This window comes from Gallus gallus, chromosome 2, assembly GCF_016699485.2.
Source record: "Gallus gallus isolate bGalGal1 chromosome 2, bGalGal1.mat.broiler.GRCg7b, whole genome shotgun sequence".
NCBI classification, from domain to species: domain Eukaryota; kingdom Metazoa; phylum Chordata; class Aves; order Galliformes; family Phasianidae; genus Gallus; species Gallus gallus.
In genome coordinates this window covers 90,182,303-90,205,050 of record NC_052533.1, presented here as the reverse complement: position 1 = coordinate 90,205,050, position 22,748 = coordinate 90,182,303, and the positions used below count along the sequence as shown (strand labels likewise).

The 22,748-nt window shown below is 39.7% G+C and overlaps 2 protein-coding genes across 22 annotated transcripts in view; one reads left to right on the top strand and one right to left on the bottom strand.

Moving 5' to 3' along the window:
- ZNF236 (zinc finger protein 236) overlaps positions 1-3,577 on the top strand; it is an 81,382-nt gene extending 77,805 nt beyond the window's left edge. For 8 of the 9 annotated variants that reach the window (XM_040696565.1, XM_040696566.2, XM_040696568.2 and 5 more), the window contains 2 exons: positions 1,180-1,356; positions 1,828-3,577. In XM_040696565.1, coding sequence (XP_040552499.1) covers positions 1,180-1,356; positions 1,828-1,955 — 305 coding nt within the window. In that variant the 3' untranslated portion in view covers positions 1,956-3,577. Of the gene's footprint in view, positions 1-1,179; positions 1,357-1,827 lie in introns of those variants that run through there. The other variant, XR_005857958.2, reaches the window with a different exon arrangement.
- Positions 3,578-5,384: 1,807 nt separating this feature from the next.
- Positions 5,385-22,748, bottom strand: part of MBP (myelin basic protein) — a 108,292-nt gene continuing 90,928 nt past the window's right edge. For 12 of the 13 annotated variants that reach the window (XM_046919081.1, XM_040676573.2, XM_040676543.2 and 9 more), the window contains 5 exons: positions 10,486-10,590; positions 9,868-9,903; positions 9,299-9,331; positions 8,229-8,351; positions 5,385-7,172 (listed from right to left, as the gene is read on the bottom strand). In XM_046919081.1, the coding sequence (XP_046775037.1) occupies positions 7,116-7,172; positions 8,229-8,351; positions 9,299-9,331; positions 9,868-9,903; positions 10,486-10,590 (354 nt within the window). In that variant the 3' untranslated portion in view covers positions 5,385-7,115. 13 annotated transcript variants of the gene reach the window in all.

The following is a 22,748-nucleotide window of genomic DNA, read 5'->3' as shown; positions in this document are numbered from 1 at the left end:
GAAAAAGCCGAATTAACTATAGTGATCTTTTGTTACTGCTGAAATGAACTTGCATTTCAGTTTGCCAAGATTTCTATTCCAAATGTTGAGTTTGGATTGAGTCTTGGAACAGGTACAGGTTGTTCTCACATCTTTTGCTTGCCAGGTTTTCATTCCGGCAAGTAGATCTTTTGAGGCATATCTAGTAGCAAATGAGTTATTGAATGAATTTATACGTAAATCCTTTATTTATAAGTAGAGGAATGTCTGTTCCTGTTTACTTTCTGCTGCAGCTGTACTCATTGGTAAGAAGAGCAGAGACAAATGAGACAGAATGGAAGGTCATTGTCTTAGGGAGCTTTTTTTGTGCTCAGAAACCTTTCTCCTACTCTACTGTTGGTGCTGTTCGGTGTTTGCAACAGTAAGCACTCTTTCTGTTACTGTTTGACCTGCAGCTCTAATTAGTCAATACTTTTAAGTTTAATGATTTACTAGCATTAAATATTCTCTTACTGATTGCCTGAGAAGTTGGATTTAGTCTGAGAAGCTGCAGTGCCTGTGAAGAGATGAGCACAGGGGTAATGAAAGAAGAGATAATTTGTTTCATTTAAGATACTTGTGGAAGTATTGTTATGATGAAGTTATGGAGGTTTTACTAAAAAATTACTAATATTGTGAGTCCTGTGCAAAATTACCAGCATTATTTTAACACATTCAGCATTCTTATTTCTTTCAGACATCAGCTTTGTTAACTTTAGGATATTGTTTTATCTCTGTTACTTACGAATGTCATAAAATGGTGATGGTCCCCTCGAGGACAGAAGAGTCATATTGGTATACTGTTTTTTTAAATCTCTATTAATTAGTTTGCTTTGGTATAATTTAGATATGAAATTTAACAGTATTGATGACTTAGGATTCATGTCAGTATTCTGGTATTTCATTTAGGATGTTTTGCTGATTATATGGAATCATAGAATCATAGAATGGCCTGGGTTGAAAAGGACCATAATGATCATTGAGTTTCAACCCCCCTGCTGCATGCAGGGTCGCCAACCACTAGTTGTAGCACTATTTGAGAGAGACACAAGGAAACAAATTGTGTTTGTGTCTACCTAATTTCTAGGTCATCTTAATTATTTTATTGAATTTGGAACTTTATATGTTCAAATGAACATTAATTACATTTTTCTCTTTTAGGGGAACGGCCATTTCAGTGTACGCTATGTGAAAAGGCTTTTAACCAGAAGAGTGCTCTTCAAGTTCACATGAAAAAGCACACGGGAGAAAGGCCTTATAAGTGCGATTACTGTGCAATGGGTTTTACACAGAAAAGCAATATGAAACTTCATATGAAACGGGCTCATGGTTACACTGGTATGTAGCGCAGTGAGAGCAGTGGCAAGTACAGAAGGCTGCATGGTTTACTAGGAAATCTGAAAATGTTTAGCCTGAGTCACTGAAGAATTAGACATCAATAAGCTGAAGAAGAGTTGTTGAGCTAATAGTTGAACGCAACTCAAATAACACTTTGAAACACATGGGTTACTGCTTATGGCTCCAAGGTTGTGGTGGAGCCTTGTATTGCTAAAAAAGAAAGTTCAAAGCCGAGTATAGGAGAACAGTTGATTATGTTTGTTTTTGTGGGTAGCTTTTCCCAAAATGTTTTTTTTAATAGTGCCTATAGAATCTGAGGTATTTGTGTGATGCCTCTTTGTGAAGTAGTTGCATAATAGGTTTCCAAGTGTAATTCTTTTATTCACAAATAATAATTCTCAGCATATTTCCATTTTTCTTACACTACCCATCCAATCATACTCATTTTCTTTTTTTCTTGTGCTTCGGTAGGTCCTGTACAAGAACCTGCTAGTAATCAAGAACAAGAAGGGGAAGATATTAGTCGTGCTCTGAATTTAGAAGAAGTGGTACAAGAATCGTCGAATGAATGGCAAAATATAGGCAGTGTTTTTCGATGACACCTTGATGTCTGAAAGCTGACCTTTGTTTTTTTTCTTGGAACTTGAGCTTCTCTAAAGAAGTTTTCAGAGAAGGAAAAAGATGGATTTTACAGTTGAAGCTTCAAGCATTGGAAATATTAACAATATGATAATATTATAGGATTTTTTTAATTATTTGCAGAAATTACCTAAAAGAATCAATGTCTTTTTTTAAACTTGTTGAAAAACATTGGGAAATCATCACTTAATCTGTGCTAAGTGGTCTGTGAATGAATGAACTCAGGTAATACTGTATACACTTTCATCTTCTAATTCACAGCCAGAATATCTGTTTGAAAAATGAACTGGAACTTTGTTCTAGAGTAGAATTTTTAAAGGAGGGGAAGAAGAACTACATGGGAAAACCATGAAGCTGTTAGTTTTCTTTTTTTTTTTTTTTTCTTTTTACCTATTTAAAGAAATAATTGAATTTGGAAACAAAATGTTACCGGTAGATGCATGCAGTAAAAAGTAGTTCTTTTCTTTTTACAAGGCACAGAAAAAGGCTGTATTTTTGTTTTAAGTTAGTGCATTTTCAGAATGTTGAAATAAATTGCCACGAATGTATGGCTTTTCTTGAGTTAAGCTCTTTAGAGGGAGCTTGTTCATTTCCATTCCAACCACAAAGGCGGGTGGTTGTTTCTACATAGAAGTGCTTGAGGTTTTAAACTCAGCAGTAATTATTTCAGGAGAATTCAAACCAGGAAGGGTTACAAGGAAGGCCTCTTTTCTGTTTGCTGTATCAGACTAGCAGGTCCATATCCCAATGTCTGTGGAAGGCACAGCCATATGCTAAATTTTGAAAGTCAAGATACGGTTTGATGTTAGTCAGAAAGTGAAATGCACGCTAGGTCACCTATATTATACAAAATTCCCCAGTGCTGTAAACAGTTACTTCAAATCTGTAAATTACTCATTGTTTGCTTTGTGGATTTTGGAAATACGTTACTTTTGTTTGTTGTTTAAGTCATTGTTTCATCCAAACTACCTAGATGACTAAGCAATGCTTTGAAAGGTGCCACTTAAATCTATTCATAGCGAAGAAACACTGGAGTAAAAACATAGTCATCTTTTAGACATTCCAAAGACAAGCTCTTATTTTTATCTTGTTCTTTTGAATTTTATTTATATGTTACATATATATATATAGATATATATGTGTGCTTGTGTGTATATATATATGTATATTTAAAGTTATATGAGCCTCTGTGTGGCTGATCAGTATATTTTGTAAATACTAATCCTGGTTGCAGGAAGTTCATCTTTTCGGTTTGCTGCGAGTACTCCTAGATCAGTGGTGGTTTCATTGTACTATAAGACAGAGCTGAATTTTAATTTACTTTCTGAAAGATGTTTGCTCTCAGATTCAAAAAGCTCTCTTTTGTAAATATTGTCTATACTTTGTCTATGATACCAACTAGTTATTTCAGATTGCTGAGGCAAGAAATTACTGTTTTTTCGATAGGGCATCTCTTAATTCTTTTGTTAACTCTTTTGGCATATGTATATAAGTAATATAGTTGTTGACATGAAAAATAACACTTTTGTTATGTGGAATATTTAATTCAAAAACATGTTAAATAATATTACTCTTTTCCTAATCCCGTTTCGTGTATTTTTTTTTTTAATTTCATCCTGGATTCTGGGAAACTAAAAACAGTTTAACAGAAGTACACCTCTGTTTTATTTAAAGAGCGCATGTGAAGATCTCCCAGCAGTGCCTTTCCTTCCAGACAGCAGTAGTGTTTCAGCTATACAAGAAAGATATCTTTTACAGTTGTTCTCTGAAGGCATGCTGACCCCCCTTGCATAGCATGCTTTTAATGCATAATTACATAGAATCAGAAGCTGTGTAATCCTGAATCAGAAGCTGTATGGTTTATAACATGTATAAAAACCATTTTGCTACGCTTTCAGAGAATGGCTTGTAAATGCACAGCAAAGTTGATTGGAGATGGTTTGTTGCATAGGTGATGATTTACAGCTGGTCACATCCAAATGCAGTTCCATACTTCCTAATGGCAGTGTGATTGCTGGCTGCTTGGGGGGTATTCGTCCTGCTCTGGCTGGGATTGCTTTTCCAGCAAGTAAGGAGTCGTGGTGACTGATACTAAGAGAATTTGTATTAAAAGCAGATTATGTCATGTGTAAAGGGATGCAGTTTTAAAATGGTCACTTCTCAAAGTGTTTTGTCTTGATTAGAGGTAATGATTCTGTGTTCCTAATCCTGGAAGTGACATGCAGACAGCATGAGCTGTGTAATCCCCTGACACTTTTCCTCAATGCAGTCTGCTTCTCCTTTAGTGCTTGCACTCCTGTAAGAGTAAACACACTTTCTAAAACCCATTTTGTAACATGGTATTTTATTTGCTTCCTTCCCCACCACCCCACCTCCTTGTTGGTGAGCTTCAGGAATCCATTCTCAAGTATCCTCATACAGAGATTTTCATCATTGAGGCTACTCAGCGAGATTGATTGGAAGTGCTCCAAGCAGTGTATCTGCAGTTGTTCAGTATGGATGCAGACACTGGAACAAATACATTAGTAATGCTTTAGAAAACATTGAATTAGATGCATCTCGTTGAGGAAGCAGAACTCTTATCCAAGGACTTTGTTGAAGAATCAGATTGCACTGTGAGTAAGGGAACAGGACATAGGAGTGCCTCTGTTCTTTCTGGGTTGTTGCAGTAGTGCCTCAGGCCTGGTAGTGTGTGCCTGCCCAAGGATTCCCTTTGGTTCATGTCCCCGCCTTCAGTACAAGGAATAATAAACATCTGGTGCTGGTCCTTCATTCTCTCTTTTTTTTTTTGTAAACTACTCATCTAGCTATTTATAGTGCTGTTTGGTTTTGTTTTTGTCAAAACTGCTGGGTAATTGAAAGACCAGATTTCAGTCTAAGTCTTAGTCTTTCCCTCAAGACTTGTGTTGGTGAAATATTGTATTAAATTACTGTACCTTTTCTAGTAAATTTTAAAAAAGCCATTTCCAGCCTTGGGAAAGGTTACTGGGAGAAAAGGAGGGTGATGAAAGAGAGGAATCAGCTTTGGATAACTTCTGTGCACTCAATTTTTTTTTACCTTAAATGTTCTTTTCTACTTGTGAAGAGTTGTTTAGAAATGGAGTATTATGTACTGTGATTGAGGAAGATACTGTTTGCTATGCTTATTTACAAAGGCAGAATTTTATAGTTTTTTTTTCCTTGCAATATCCCCCTGGGTGTCCCATGAATGCTGTGTCATAGCATCAGCCTTGTGGGCCACGCTCAGGCACCACCAATGTCACAAGAAGCCTGTGAACGCGCCGCTGAGGCGTTTCCCAGTATCTTCAGCACTCTGAATAAACAGGAGGAGGAAAGAAGGAGCATTTTTTGTACACAGCCTATGCTACAAAAGACAAAACCGCTCCAGGTTTCATTACACATCGATTACTTTATTTTGATAAATTTTAAAAGCTTTGTTCCTATAAGAACAATATGTCTTCAAATTAAATCCACTATTACGTTGCCAAGTATAAATCTGAATGAAGCTACGATAGAAAAATACACATAGCAAACAACGCAGGTAACAGAAGATGTAATACATGTATGTATACTTAATAATTTTGGTGGTTTTGTTTTCCTTAGTCTCTATTCTCTATTCTCCATCTTCCCTTGCTTTGTATTAATGGACACTGAATATAAACCTACAATAGATTTAGAGGTGAATTAACATACATGTGTATAGGTAACTTCTACTGGACACATAGATGCCGTTTCAACTTGGGAAGCATTAACCTCAGTCTACAACACGGGCTAAAACTAAAAAAGAAAGTAATTAATCAGACACTTAGAGAAGAGCTTGAAGGAATGGTGAGTTTGAGTAATAAAACAGTGCAATTCAGAAGAGCCTTATATTTCTCTACGTGTGGTTGGAAATACCGTTGCCACACACTCATTTTAGTTATCTGTGAACAATTAATATCTAAATCTAACTCGGTTATAACTCATTTCTATGAGGCAACTACAGTACAACAGTTAAACGTTCACAGTAGTTTACTATGAGTTTGCTTTGGTGCACTGCCCTTAACAGGCATCCAGATGTTACTCAGGCAAAAGAAGAGCCAACCAAATATAATGCTGCTGCAATACCAAGAGCAAGGTTTGAAGTTCTCTCATGAGATGTGCAGGACTATCTGAGACACCAGTACTGAAGGGCTCTCTTTCAGAAATTAGACTTATTCATGTATATATATGATTACTTACTTTACTGCAAAGTTTACGCTGTTGCAGCAGTTTGTGTGGAGCAACAGTGACGTCCAGTGGTCACATGTGCGATCTGATGTTTCGTCGCTGGGATTATCCCTTGTTTCTTAGCATGAGTCTAACTCAAATTTGAAATCCTCTTTCTCTCCCTCATCTACTCTTAATTCTAATGGTTTGGATGCGGTGAGCAATTCGTGGTGCGGAAAGCGTTTCCTTATTGCCATTGCTCTGCATCGTATTGATTCTACAACATCTGCCCCCTCCCACATTTCACATACCTTGAACTCGCAATGTTTGGTGAACCTTTCCGTGACTGCCTAATCCTGTTATGAAAATAAATTATTCTGTGAGTGAGAGAAGGAAGATTAAAACAAAACAGAAACCAAACCAAAGGCCCAAATCAAAAAAATGAAAAAGGATTTGGATAAACAGTCCTTACAACTTCTGCACGTGGTGGATTTGGTGGTTGTTTTTTACAGCAGCGTTTCGAAAGCTCATTAACAGCAGTGCTCAGTATCCAAGACATTAACTCTTTATTTGCGATTCTCATGTTCACTAAAATGAAACCAGAAGGCTGGAGCTCAGATTAGGTGCTTGGGAGAAATAATGAAGTCCAGCATACAGTTAGGGCACCCTGAAGGAGAATGAGTAAAGTCAGTCGTCTTGTTACTCTACGTAAAATAGGGACAACAGCTAGTAAAGCTACTTTGTGTGTTCCTTTCATTCAACTGTTGGTCAGGGATTGCCAATAGAAGTTTGTATCATCTACTGCATGCAGAACCTAATTGGCACTAAGTAATGGACTGCGTCTAACTAGGTAATTCTTGCAGTTGTTATTAATTTTAAGGCGGTTAGGTTATGAAGCAGAGTGCGTGATCCTTGAATGGCATCGTAGAGCTTCAGCGCCTCGCAACTGGTGAGCCAGACCGCGATCCAGGCCGGGAGCCAGAGCCTCCCTGGGGAAGGAGGAATGAAGTTAATTAACAACAAGGTACTGTGTGCACAGGGCTGCATGTTGGAAAAACATCAGCCTAACACAAAACCTTACATATCTAATGAAAATGACTCTGGCATATTGCAAAGTCTTATTTGAATTTTTACATGAACCAATTGCTTCTCATCTACTTTTGCATAGGATTAATTTATTCTTATTACGTTTCTCATCCGTAGCTAGGCATGAGTTAGTTGTACATGCATGTTCTTATTCAGGCCTTATGAAAGCGACATGTTTGCTTGTGCATCCAAAAAAAAAAAAAAAACACCAAACCACATAGCTCTCAGCCTTGATTCTGTTTGTAACAATTCATCCATTTGAGAAAAGCCCTACTACAGCTTTTATAGCAAAGGGGATCCAAGCCGAAGGCTTGGAATTTCTTAATTATTTTTACTTGTTTATTTTAATTTGAGATTTGGCTAATTGAGTATCTTTTCCCATAAAACATGCTTTTCGTGTGTCCTTTTCCTTACACAGAAGGTTAAAAAGGCCTGGGCTATGTTCTGCTGAGATGCTCTGGACTTGCCCCAGACAGACACTTGCATGGTGAGAAACTTTCTTTTGGAGATTCACACAGGTGAGAGTTGGGCTCAACTCTGGTTGTTTGAGTTCTTAAAGCAAGCAGTGGATTGGAGCCCTTCTGAAATACTTGAACTGGGAATGATTTGTAAGTGTACGTTTCAGGATAATTGAAGTATTTCACTTCTATTTCTAAAGATTCCATTTGTAAAACTGAAATATTCTGCATTTTCAGTTGCCTTTTTTTTTTTTGTCAAAAACAAACAAACAAACAAAACTAAAGAAACCATTTACCTGAAGCCTAATCTCTTGTCAAATGGATTACCTATTTATGAAGTGATTTTATAAGACAAATTTCCTTGAGAATGCCTACTTCTTTCCAAAGCTTTATGGAAACATGGTTGTTCCAAACATGGCAGCTCCTGGAGAGGTTGGGCTGCACTCAGCTTTTCCCTGGGCTCAACTCTTTGCACTTACAGTAAGTTCAATTGTACTTTACCAGTTTAAAGATTTTGGAAAGAGTGCCCTGGCCCTCGTGATAGGATCCCTTATGTCCCTTGTGAGCAGATTTGTGCTCATAGAATTTTCCACTTCCGTATCCCGGCTTGTGTCCTTCACCACCCTGCAAAGAAAGAGTTTGGTGTATGTTTCAAATCAGCACATTGACATTAAGTTCATATTCGCATGGTAATCTTTCTTTGTCATCGCTGAAACACAGAGAATCTTAGAGGAGTTGCAATAAAATGATCTTTTAAGTAATAAGGCAGGGTGAAGGCAAGCATTAGGAGGTTTTCTCAGTGTGCTGACACCTGAGGGAAACAATCTGTAAAAGAAAACTAATAATCAAAAGTGGATGCTCAGAGCGTTAACCTGCATGACAAAACTTAAATAAAAAACAAATTCAATTCACAAGTTCTGAGGTGATTATGCATGAAGTAAGCTGGTGTTCTGTTGGCAGTGAAAGAAATGTGTAACAGCTTGAAGGCTGTAGTATTTTTTTAGCTTAAAATGTACGTGTTTGTCTCATTATAGAACCAAACCTGTGGCAGAGAAGTAGGATTTAATTAGCTGTGATAACTAGAGGAGGAAGTTGCCTAACTTGGGCTGATCTCTTCACACTGGAAGAGGTGGCGAGGAAAGGTGAGATCAAATACTTGAATTAGGTGGCGGTGTCAGTTCTATAGGGCTTACTGGGGACAGGTACCCACCCGGACACCACCTGCCCTACCATCCTTGTCTTTCCCATGAGAAGAAACCTGCAACAGTGAGTCTCCCAGGAGGATTAAAGGAAGACAGCTTTGTCATGCAGTGGATTTTGTTCCCTTCATGCTGAAGCAAAAGAAATGTTTGTTGCGAGGCTGTCAGTGTGCTGGATAAGAGTGAGCGACTCGATTACCATCTTAAAGTGCTGTGGGAGGAGGGAGGAAAGTAGAACAGGAAAAGCAAAATAGCAAAACTGAGATGAAACAAAACTATCGTGTTGCTGCAGCAGCTTGAGGCAGTGGAGCGAGGTATGCTTTGGCCTGGTAAATAAAAAAGGCTGTTTCTGAAAGCATGTTCATCACCTACCCAGCTAAATCTGGTGAGGGACAGTCCTCTTCCCTGCACATGGAAGAAACAGAAACAATGACACAGTGGTCACTACAGAACAGTGGATCAGAAGGTGTTGAGAATGCAGTGAAAAACAACGACAAATTGGCCAGATAATGCAGCATTGGTCATTCCATAAAATGAAAAAGGCAAAGTTCTCAGTCAGAATCACAAGAGCTTCCATCACTAGCCGTGGTTCATCGGTCATGGGCTGTGGGAGCCATGTCAGCTTATCAACGTGAGAACAGTTCCTGGAGGTTGAGGCTTGGTTGACAGCTGTACCTATTATGTGAGGCACCCACAACAAAATTTATACATAAAGACCCATAAATTTGGCTTTAATTTAGGTGTCACGCAGCAAATCAGGAAGTGCATGTGGAGAGGAACCATGGCTTTTTTTGTCTTAGTCCCTGACTTGTGATATTCCCAAAGGCAACTCCTGATTTATATTTAGCGTGATTAAAGAAAACAAATGGACTGGTAGTTGAAGTGGTATAAATGAGCCCCAAAGACTCACGGGCACTTCCTAAGCCCTGGCCAGCTCTTACCTTTGCTTGCATTGGAGGAGGAGTACGGGGTGAGACCTAAAAACCAACAGAAAAGAAGTTATAAAGACAAAGCAACAATAAATGGAGATAATCGTTTATAACAAGCAAATTTGGAGAATCATTGAATGGTTTGAGATGGAAGGGACCCTCAAGGTCACTTAGTCCAACCCCCTGCAATGAGCAGGAACGCCTACAGCTCCATCAGCTGCACAGAGCCCTGTCCAGCCTGACCTTGACTATCTCCAGGAAACTTTGAACATCTCCAGGAGTTATTAGGCCTTATGTATTAGTTGTTAATTTTATTTTTATTGCCATCTGAACATTTTTAAATCTCTTTTTAAACAAATGCACTGGTTGCCAAAGACAGCAGCACAAACCTCGTGGTTGGCGAAGCTGCATATTTACAACAACTACTCTTGAAATGTAACTCTGCTAATTGAGGGTTCACCCACTTTGGTGTAACATTTCAGCATTGTTCTTGTTTCCAGGTAAAATTACATTGAATTGCGTGGTTAGCTCAAAGGTGTGGAAGAATTCATTAGTAAAGGGTAATGACTGTGCGATATTTGATTATCTGAAGGAAAGTCGTAGCGCATAATGAGAGGAAGTGGAACTTACAATGTTCTTGAAGAAGTGGACTACAGGGTTGTCGTCACCAGGCCGGCCATGCTGAGACCTCTGGGGGATGGAGCCTACATGGCTGGCCCTGGCTGCGTGTATATCCTGCAACAACAGCAGAGTCTGGTCAGCAGGGAGGAAGGAGACCAGCAGCTGTTGGGAAAGGCTCACTTTGTGGGAGGGAAAGGAGAGGGGAGTGCCTTGGAAATCTGTAGGGATTAAGTCCGAAAGTTATCAGTGCTGCAAAGGAACAATTTTTTGATACAATGGCAAATATGCTATTGTATCAAATGCATACATAGGTTGTGCATATGTATTTATATAACGGTGCACGTGTTTGTAACAACATTACAGCCCAGTGTGGAACTAAATCTGGGACAGTTCGGATAGCAGAAACTTTACAATTTTTGCTTCCTTCGAAGTTGGATCGTAGGATGTAATTTTAGAGATAAAAACCTGAGAAAACATAAGCTGTATCATCCTCCATGGGAGAGCGGGAATGGACTGGATCTGATTTTCCCCATTGTCATAGACTGCATAGCACCAATGAACTGCAAGAGCAACTGTGCTTTGGAGTGAAGGAATGAAATGAGACTGCATTTCTACTGAGGCGATATTTCTATTTTCAGTGGTGTTCCTGTGGCAGTGCAGAAAAGTGCACTCGATGAGGACAAAAGGACACAAATAACGACATTGTGAAGAGTGAACACTGAGAGCACGATGCGGCTGTTGCAGTGAAAATGGTGTCAAAAAGTTGCGTAACTATTTCTCAATGGATGCAGCAGGACTAAGCTTAAAAAAAGAATTGGTACCTATGAGTGACCCAAATGACAAACATCTGTTCATCATTGCCAATGTCAAGGTACAGTGCTTCTCTCCCAGCACACCAGATCCCGGCTGTGTGCAACAGGGAAGGTAGGAGAGAATGAAAATAACAGTGGCATCTCTTACAAGTGCCATGTGGGTGATATAGATTTCATTGGCCTCTAAACAGAAATAGAAATCTGTGGTGAGAGAACATAAGCTCTTCCAAACTGAATGAACATTTGACTCTGGAACAGCATGAGCAGTTACTTAGAATACACTTTGCTTTTGTCACATGGAAGAACATGGCTCAGCTACAGAAGGACTTGGTCGTGTTGTTGCAGTGGAACTCCTAGCTCATGAGCAGCGTTGCAATGAGGAGGAGAGCCAGTAAGACACCAACATGTGCTCAGAACAAGTTACCTCTGCAGTGTTGCCTTTTAAGTCTATATTTAAAGAGAACATTGATATGTGTTTATTATAAACACCTTGATCTGCGTTCTGTTACACTTCTCCTTCAGCAGTGTTGCAGATCACAATGTCTTAACAGCAGCTTGCTGTCAATCTACGTGAAGCCCAACGGAATACGTTGTGAGCAGATGCATCTTGCCATTTTGCAGTGGGCTACAGATTGCCACCAGGCACAAAAAGGTGGGAATAATTCTGTTTTAAGATGTAGTGGAGTCTTGAGTTTCTCGATTTTAGCACTCTGGTCCATCATTAGACACTAATAATTTAGCTCACTGAAAAATGTTACCATATAGTGACTAGAAACTTTCATGGATCTGTGGTGCCAAGTTTTGGAATGGTCTTTGCTTGGGTCCTCTTTATAGTGAATCAGCAGTAGCAAATCTGAACCTATGTTTAAGGGTAAGGATGGTTCTGTATGAATTTAAGACGTTTCCCACTGTTACAAATCATGGGCTTTTCTTTCATATGATCACAAGTTTTATCTGTGAGTAGAATCTTCCAGTATTCTAAATCTAAATTACACGTTTCCCTGTCGTGTGTAAGCTGTTGGACTCTCTCTTCCAACTGTAATGTGTCCTTTCAATTTTCGGAGTCCTAAAGGAGAGATAGAAAACTCAGTGGTTTTTATTTTCCTGAGATTGCACACATCCACGATCTACAAAAGTCATTTCCCTCAGAAAAGCAATAACTGATATCTGTAGGTGTTAAAAATTAAATTTGAGTGCGCTCAGGTAATTTTCCTGACTTTCAGCTTTTGGAGTGTTGTCAATGGAAAGCAAACTTGGCTATATATTATGAAACACACTTGAAAAGGATAGTCCTGAATTTAGTATCATAGAATCCTTAAGGTAGGACGATACCTCTGAAGGCCATCTAGTCCAACTCCCCTGTAATGAAACGAGGACACCACAGCTACATCAGGTTGCCCAGGGCCTGATCCACCCTCGCCTTGAAAGTCTCCAGGGATGGGGCATCAACCACCTCACTGGGCAACCTGTTCCAGTGCCTCACCACCCTCACTGCAAAAGACTTTTTCCTTATATCTAACCTAAATCTACCCTCCCTGAGCTTGAAACTGTTTCCCCTTGTTCTGTCACCACAGATCCTGCTAAAGAGTCTCTCCCCTTCTTTCCTGTCGAAAAAGATTTCGGCCTCTTGGGTTCTGTTTATGAACACTAAAACAGAGGTTCCTCTGCACCAGTGTAACTTCTGGGGCAGCGGGATGGTTTGTAGCAAACAGCAGTTAGCAGAAACCAGTCAGGACAGAGAGGAATTTTTCTTTCCACCATCTTTCTACCACTTCCTGTTAACTTTGTGCTTGACGGCTAAGCCAGCTTGGCTATATATGTGCCAAAAAAAAGCCACAGGGGAAAGATCCCTCAATCTGAGTAATGTTAATAGGCAATATTGGCCGGTGCTGGGTATTTGCTTAGGCTGTGTGTGGGAGATCCAATGACAAAGAAACAGTTTGCAAATCCTTTTTGAAATTAAGTTTAAGGATTATCAATGTTAATATGAACACGTGTGTGTCTGTCAAATACCCGAAGTGATTTTGTATTTGGGGCTGATTCAATATGGGAGTGCTTTGCGGCTCTTCCTTGTAGTATACTGGGAAGCTGTGTTATTTCCCTGTGCCAATGTATTCTGTGAGTTGGCCACTAAGACACTACAGGAGCTTTTAGTATAGAGCAAAGAAAAGCATCAGGTATTTTCACAGTAGCTATACATGGACATTCCATTCCCTGTGTCACTCCAGGCGTTTTCATATCAAGTTATTCAAATTTACCGGCATAGTCTGTATTGAAAACCTTGACAGAGCTGTTAGGGTGTGCGTGCCAATCACCATATTTCTCACGTAGTCACAAGAATCTATGTGCGGTTCAGCACGTGTCCCACTTTGGCTTTTTCTGCAAGAGTATTACATCTCTGATTGTGGTGAATATCCCTGAATAAATGCACGCTTTTCTGACTAAGTAGGCCTGACCAATTCTCCTGATGTTCTCTGTGGCACTTTGTAATTGCTGTGTGGTGTTACTGCCCGCACTCTGACTCTGCAGGAATCATACAACCGCAAGGTTGGAAAGGACCTACAAGATCATCTAGTCCAACCACCCTCCCATTACTATCACTACCACGAGCTACTAAGCCATATCTCGTAGCTCCTCATCCAGATGCCTCTTGAACACTGCCAGGGACAGCGACTCCACCACCTCCCTGGGCAGGCCATTACAAGCGGGTGAGAGGGAGAGGTCTTGGGGTTTTTGGTAAATGGATTATGGCAATTCTGGAGTATGCTTCATTTACCAATGAAGACCTTCTACTTCAAGCATTTGTATGCTGAATTTGATAATCCTGTTCTGTGACATATTTGTCTAACTTGAGAGCAGTGAGATTTGGGAGATTAGATTCATTTAAAGCAATTGCAATTAAGTACTCTACGTGCCCCACTTGATTTTGCCTTCAGATATGATGGTGAGTGTAAAAACGTGTCTGAGCAGTAGCAGCATTTAGTGACATTGAGATCCTGTGAAGTGCGTCTCTGCTTTTGCTTGGTGTAATCAACGAGTCTTTCAAGTCTTACTCATCAAGGGGGACTTTACATTGCGTATCATAAGCTCTAAAGCCTCTTGTTCCCTGTAAGATCAATTATAAATAGAGACTGCTCATACATGTAAAGACAAACTTAGAGCTTCTAATTCCCAAGCAGTAGACGATATGTATTAGTGACAACAGTAACAGTAGGGTGTTTTAGCTCTGGAGTACCGAATTCACAGCTTTTCAGATTCCTATTGCTGTCATTAATATGTAACTTTGTTGCCTGGCAAAATCAAGATGCATATGAAACTGGAAAATAGCTGATTTAAAATCAAACCTTGTACACATTTTTGACATGAGTGAGAGTGAAAAGCAATGGACGTTCTTCATGGGTTCAGTGGCTTTCGGTGGGTTATCTTCACAGAAGTCACTGTGCATGGATCATAAAAAATCTGCGCAGTTATAAAAGAGAGATATAAAAAGTACATTCAGATTGCCATGTAAAACCCAACTGTTCTACTGTGGGAAGTGATGCTTAACCCCATTAAGAAATTTGCAGCAGTGCTGGTAGAATAAAAATATCCTTTAAGCATTAAGTGTTTCAAAACAGACCTCCAAGTGGGAATAGAGACGTGTCCTTTCAATGGTGTTATATACACTTTTTTCTTTTACACAAGAGCAAATCTGTAGTTCGGGCAGAGCAATCATGGGAAGACTGACAAATGTTTGGGTATGGAATTTGTTTCATTTCAGAATCCAGAGCTGTTTTGTATGTAGTGCTTGCCTCAGTGTTTCCTCAGCAGAGCTGATGGTGTTTCTTGCAGGCTGTCCACAATTTACTGACCTTGTTGCAATAAATGAGGGAAAACCTGACTCATTCCCCCCATGCTGGTCCAAAGGAGACGTTATAAGTGTTTTATAAATGTTTATCTAACTCAGTGAACTTTTCTAATCACTTCAGAAAGGATGAGCCATGTATCCTTGTCACGTACTGTAAATTTCTCACAGAAATTAAGACAGAACCAAAATGAGTTGCTCGAAGAAACAGAGCAGATTCGTAGGAAGAAAGATGGAGAGTCTCAGAGATTGTGGCTTCCAGTCCTGTGTGGAATTACAGAATCACTAAGGTTGGAAAAGACCCCTAAGATCATCTAGCCCAACTGTTCACCTACCACCAATATTGCCCACTGACCACATCCCTCAGTGCCACATCCACACAGTTCCTGAACACTCTATGGACAGTAACCCCACCACCTCCCTGGGCAGCCTGTGCCACTGCCTCACTGCTCTTTCTGTGAAGAAGTTTTTCCTAATAACCAACCTGAACTTAGCTCAGAATTGCACTCTTTTGCCTTGAAATAGGTGGCAAACAGAAAGAGGAGGAACCAAAGCAAAGATGGGAACAAAACACGCAGGAGGAAAGAACAGAGATGATTGAAAAGAAACCCAAAGATAATGCAGAGACAGCCTGAAATGGATGCAATGGAGTACAGTCTATCAAGAAAGGTAAGTGAGCACTGATAATCCAGAACTATATTTCTCCAAAACCTTTTTACTCCTTAATTCCTTGATTATGGTTCACAAATTAGTAGGTGACAGTAAAGAATTACGGGGGACAAATGAAGAATCTCGGCAGTGCTTCAGGATAATGACCTGTTTTATGGCAGTTTTGAGTGAGAGAACAGTGCTATCGTACCTCTGGGCTTTTCCTCATGTTTATTTTTTTCCAATTTACTTTTATGCAACTTAAGCTTTCTACTTAGCGTTAGTCATTTTGTTCAAATGTTTTTCATTATGGGGAGGCTCTTCATCTGCTTGGGTACAGACTGCTGCATCTTCAGTGTTGTTGTCTGCTGCTTTTATCACGGTGGTGCCATTCAGGCATTGTGAATGGAGCCTTATGGAAACTACACCCATAGAAACCCACCATAAGTCTTCCTTGAGAAGAGTCATTCCAACAGAAGAGATTGTGGATAGGGATTCTCAGAGTAGTTTCCAGGTAGCTTCTGCCACCACCAAACCCCCCAACCATAAGGACTTAGATGTGCATGGCCACAACATGAATAGCATCACAGATAAAATGTTTATCACTGACTATTGCCAACAGCCTACATGTTTGGGCAAGGCTACATCAAAAGAATGCTACATTGTGGTTATGGATATTAGCAAGAAAGCAGAAATATATGAAAACGTTTAGGAGGCCCAATGCCTAATATTGCCATAAAATCAAGAAGCAAATGCAATAAAAGATAATTATTTGGAAAATGAAGCTACGTAAATACCAAGTGTATGCTATCACCATACAACTGCTGACCAGAAGAACAGTTAAGAAGAAGGTTACAGCCTTGAGCAGAGGTAAAAGTGGTGCTGGTTTCATCTCATGAAACACTTTCTCTCTCAAATTGCTACACCAGCGCAACGCCCATCCCTCAAACCTTACACTGCTTTATCAGTGCTCTTATTTGAAGGCATTGGCCATGTTCTGTTTCTTTTCTGCCTATAATAGGTTTAAAAAAAAAAGACATGCCAAACTCACGTGCAGGTTGTTTATATGTGTTATTGCTGATAGCAGCGTAAGTTAGGGGAAGAATATAACGGCAAAGAGAGAAAACTCTTAAAAAATAATCACCCGTGGCATAGTGAACAGCATATTCTTTGAAACAAATACTATCAGAGGTGAAAGTGCCAATGATGCAGTCGCTATAAAATGAAGAGGGAGAAAAAGTGGCCCCCAAACCCTGAAGTTTCCCCCAAGGCATGTTAATTGTATGAAACATCAAAAATGAAGAAGTAAATAAGTTTGTTACGAATGAAAGATGGGTGAGATCCAATAACAGCATCCTAAAGCAGTGGTGAAGGACTCTGTGTAGCTCGAATGAAACCCGGTCACATTATTGTCCAATGGGTAACTGCGCACATCTACCTTGACAGCATCTCAGGAGCTCCATCAGATATTTTACATCAGTATATGAAATGAAAGTCACTGACTGCTGCTATTAACATGGGATGACGGTGGTACAAAATAAGGTCAGCAAAACAGTCCATTAACTTGTTTCTCAGTTTTCTATTAGGGAGCATTTACTTAGTTCCAAACTCAAAATAGCTGTAAAGTTCAAAACATCGCTGATTTGGGCGCTCCAGGATGGCAAAAGTGCTAAGGATGATTGCTCATGGTTTGTGAGGAATTGAGCTTATATGATAGAAGAAAAACAATGGAATGGATTTAAATACAAAGCGATTTATTTACAAATAATTTGGCTCGGTTGCAGCAGAGAAAGTAGACATGGTGAGAAAGATATAACATTGGGTAGAGCAAAGCGTCATGCTAAACTTTGAACATGTTCATTGGACCTGTGTGTGAGCTCTGTGTTCCCTCCCTGCCTTTCACTTGTTTAAGCCCAAATAAGGCATGGCTGGGTTTCTGATGAGCACCATTATCTCCTTTTTAAACAGAGTATTACATGAGCTGGTGGGTAGTAGTCTCCAGAAACTAGCCAGCAGAAACTGAGGTGGAACATGTTAAAAATGTTATAAAAAGGGGAAGGCTGTTGCTGAAGAATGACCAGAAACAGTGATTTTTACAATGCTTTGGTTGATTTATTGGTATTTGAGTGTATGAAATATTCTAAAAGCAGTTAAGTGCATAGGCTTTTCATGCCCATCCAATAGTGATTTCCCCTCCAAACTCTCAATGAAATCTGTGACTGCTGCTTTGTCCTGTTTCTGACTGCACTTCGCCCCATTCCTGCAGTCAGGACACAATACAAAACCAAAACTTTAACAAGAATTACTGTTCACTCTTCTAAGTATCTCATCTGAACTAATTTGATTTCCAAATTCATAAGAATGATTGTTTCAAACAGTAATTTCCTTAAAATGCAAGAGATAATTGGCTCCAGTGCATGAAATCATGTGTTAAGTGTTAAGCATGTGTAACAGATATGCGTTATGTGTGTTAAATGAAGATGTTAAACCACGTCTTGTGCGATGTTGGCTCCTGAGCCTTCCGCTTGTCAGGTGACACGCAGTACTTACCTGTTAATACTTGCTTCTTATGTGCAGGTTACTTGTGTTGTTTTTTTTTTTTAAGCAGACAAATCTAAAGTGCTCAGAATGAAGGTCGGTGAAACTGGAAATTCTGACAGTAATTCACTGTTAGGTGCTGCATCACTCCTTACTATGTGCTGTGAAAACGAGAATCTGGATTCGGTTCACCCCATGTGGATGTGTGAACACTTGAGGGATCATGCTTGGCTATTGGAAACCTATCATCTCCCTCTAAAAGGTAAGCTTTATTCCTTTGTCAAATACACATCCCACAAATTTAGTTACTTTTAATTACTTTGTCTGCCCTCTCGTACTATGAAGTTGTTTGTTGTGGTTTCTGTTAATATATTAAAAGTATTTAAAAGAAATTAAATCATTAGTACGCCAGTTTTGTCATGTAAACAGTTTAATGAGTACATAAACAAAGCACATAGAAAGCAAAAGATTAAAACCAAATTGTTACAGTCAATCACCACAAGCTATATCAGAAATATTTACACGCACGTTGCTTGCGCGGCAGGTTTACAAAGCCAGAGTCTGGTGAGCAATGGCACTCCCTGAAAACCAAGACTTGGAAGTAAAAGATCACAGTATTGACTGACAGCACATCATGGATGAGGCAAACTAGCGTTGCTGTAACTACTTTTCAGCATTCTCACAGTGCCATGGGGTACAACGAAGCTTGCGCAAAAGATCAAATTGAGTTCACGTGCTAAGAGAAAAAAGATCAATGGGTACTCTGACAGTCATGTAGGCCCGTGTCGTTTTTTGAGACCTTACACATCTGCATCTTTATCTGCAACCTTTTCTTCAGATCCCCATTACAATCATCCCTGCTTCTGCCCGCTCTGAGGAGCACAGAACTCCAGCTACCTCCTAGCCCTAGGGTAGGAAATCCGCGTCCACCTTCCATACCCTTGGCACCCAAACACACAGAGTGAGTAGGAAATGCAGGTGCAAGGCTGTGTACAGGCCACAGGAGAACTTCACAAGGTTACACAGAAAACTGAAGCAAAATATGGAAGATGACTCAATCCATTTTTCTCTCACCACGCCTCTCATTCACTGCCACTCGCCATGTTTTGCTCTGCTGCATTTGTCACATGTGTAGTTCAAAGTTTAGTATGTTAATACATAATGTTAAATCGGGACCAAAGTTTTTGCTTCACAGTCCAAACCCTAGCAGAACAACAACAAAAAAAATCATAAAGAACAGAATTACAAAAGCATAACCAACTGATTTAGTCACAGGTGTTCCCATAAAGAAACAAAAGAGCACTCAGCACATACTGAAGCTGAATACAGGCTAAGACCTAAGAGGCAGAGAGAGGTTTGATCACTGTAACATAAAGTTGCCCATACACTTCACAGATGTTTAGATAAATATTCCATAAAGATTAGAAAGAACGTAATTTATAGTTACACTGCTGTGTTGTGTGCTCCTGGAAATGTCTGCACTGCAGGTTCTTTCTGTCATCTTTTTAACATCTTCTATAATACGACTAAAATTAGGCTGTGGCTAACAGTAGCTGTGCTTGGAATATTCTACCTTAATCAAGTTCTGTAAGTTTGAAATTCAAGCTGTGCTTTTGATTGAGATTTCTTATCAAAATCTCGATGGGGCAGGGGTGGAGAAAACAATGGCAAATGCACTGCTGCTCTGTAGAACAGAAATTTCTGTACATTCTAGTAATTCTGTTTTTATTTACTCCCATGGGACGCCCACAGGCTCTTAATTTAACTTCAGAATTCCATGAGAAGGGAGAAATCTGCTCCAAGGGAGAAAAGGAGGCCACGCAACAGTTGCTTCTTTGTTCCTACCCCACCTTTCCTTACACAATAGTGAATATTATTCATTTATGTGCTTTCCAGCTAAGGCTGAAAGATGAAAATGCCTCCACAAAGAATTTATACTGTGTTTTGCTTGAATGTCAGCCCTAAGTGTGCACAAAGAGCGAGTGTTGTCTTTGCATTCCAGTGCTTGCTGGTGTGGGCAGTTGAGATGTGTGCTCCCATTGGGCACAGCTCACTTGAAGAAGGATGGGCACAAGGAAGGCAGATGCAGAATTGCTTTTTAAAAGCTTCAAAACTTCACTGCAAGCAAATAAACAGTGCAGCCTCAGGAACTTCTCTATTGTAAGGTGCTTTTGGGGGTAGTATCTTATTTAGCAAAGCCCTGTTTCCTTAGCAGAGTTTGGAAAACTGCCAGAAGACGTCGTTCTTGTTCAGCTCTTCCTTGAACACCTCTGGTGTGTATCACTACTCTGACACTCTACAACAATCCAGCAAATTACAGCTATTTAGGTTTTAAGTACAAATAAGATTATTTAGCCATCTTGATGTCCTCTGTATACACATGTATAAATAAATGACACCAGAAGCCTTCCTTGATACAAAAAACCAAAAGGCATTGATTCAAAGCCTAAATAAATAATAGTTGAAAAAAAAAAAACCAACAAAAAACTGTTTGTGGCACTTGTTCAACATCTTCAGCACTGAAACTCTCCTATGGAATAGATTCCCAAGTTATGTTTTCATGCATCAATATTATCATTGTGATAAACGGGGATAAAGATGCGTTGGCACTGAAGTCTGTGCTGATGTGACTGGCTTTTGCCAAGATGACAAAGCCTCTCTGTGCTTCCAGCTGAAATAAGTTAGCCAGGACTCCAACATTAAATGTAGTCTTTTCTTTGTTAAAGAAATTCCTTCTACCAAGCAAAAAAAATGTTAACCATCCATAATTCTGTACTGGTTGTGCAGACATTAAATGCCTCAAATTAAATTCACCGAATGACAACAGAGATAAGACAGATGGCACTCTGTCCTCTCGCATGATGGATTATGTAGGGATCTGCAGAGAACCATAGCGATCGTGTTTACCCAAAAGGATGCAATACAGAACACTGTACAACCTGCAGCCATGTTTTAGTCATCGCTACTAAAAAGTGGGTTGGTTGGTTTGTTTTATTGCTAAGCAAGGGCATACACACACCTCTGTATAGCCTAAGTTTTTGGTAATGTTTTCTTGGCATTAAGAGCATTTCATATACGATTTGTCGTTGAGTAATGTATAAGGATAAGGGAGCAAGAGTTGAGCTAGCCAGTGAGGCTGCAGAACATAGCATTGTTGGGAACAATTTGTGATATATGCAGTTTAGAAAAGAGAGAATTAATTACAGCAACCACTTGCTGCATGTTCCAGTGACAGTCATATGAACATCTCCATCTTCAGTAGATTAACCTTTATCATATGCATTATTGTCATAAGCCTGATTGCCTCCAGTTTGTAAATATGAGAAACAAGAAGACCAGAATACCCAACTTGCTTAGTCCTAGTGCCCAACTTGAGAAGCTGCTGTAGCTCTGATCCTGAGGTTCTAGAGCATTTTTCATCCAGTGGTCTATACAGTGCACCAGCAATTTAGGGAAGCACAAGTACAAGATGTGCTTCCAAGTGCAGAGCTGAACAGTACACTGACAGCCTGCAGGTGTCACACGATCACAAATCCCCATTAAAACACCATGCCCTAATGTAATGACACCATGCAACTGGTCTGGGAAAGCTGCGTGTAGTGACCCATCCCAGCAAGCATAATGAGGGAGCAGATAGCACAGGTTCTCAAAGGTTAATGAAAAATCTGTGGCTAGCTAGCAAGTAGGAACACTGCTGTTTGTAACACATACAACTTGAGCAACTGTATCAAACAATACATTTAGCTAAAATGAGGATTTTGGGAGCAGTTCAAATGGTTTTGTAGTGCGTAAACACACAAACACAAGACTGCTTATTTTCATTGTACCCTTTGCTATGTAAATGATAACGTGAGTTTTGGCTCTCCAGGAACAGTGAACAACATATAGTATCTATCTGCGTACTTATCAAAGGATGCTGATGAATCCTAGGAGAAGAAACAATATAGTATCCTTTCATCTATACCTTGATTTTCCAGTCAGAATGAATAAATGATTTTGTTACACCATTTCTGATGTTAAGTGCTTAGAATTCTTAGCTGGACTTTTTTTGCACACCTGTCAGCCTGCCCCCTCAGCAATGCTATCAACTGACCTTAAAATGCGCCCTTGTGCAAGCAGGCTGAGAATCTGGACACTGTTCTTTTTCCATCATATATTTCTAAGTCTGCCCCACTGTTATTGCCCAACTGTCTGGCCATCATCTTGCATTTAGTGCTTTCATCCAGCTCAGTTTTGTGAACATTTAAAAACAACACAAAAGCAGGCTCATGTCTCTCTCTAAACAGCACAGCATACAAATGCGCATAACGTGCCATATAAAATGCTCATAGAATTTCTGCTCGGTAATGTTTCTAGAGCCACCTGGATTTCTAATACTCCTTGTCACAACCCAGAAATAGCTCCTTGTGTTTCTCAGATCTATGGTTTTT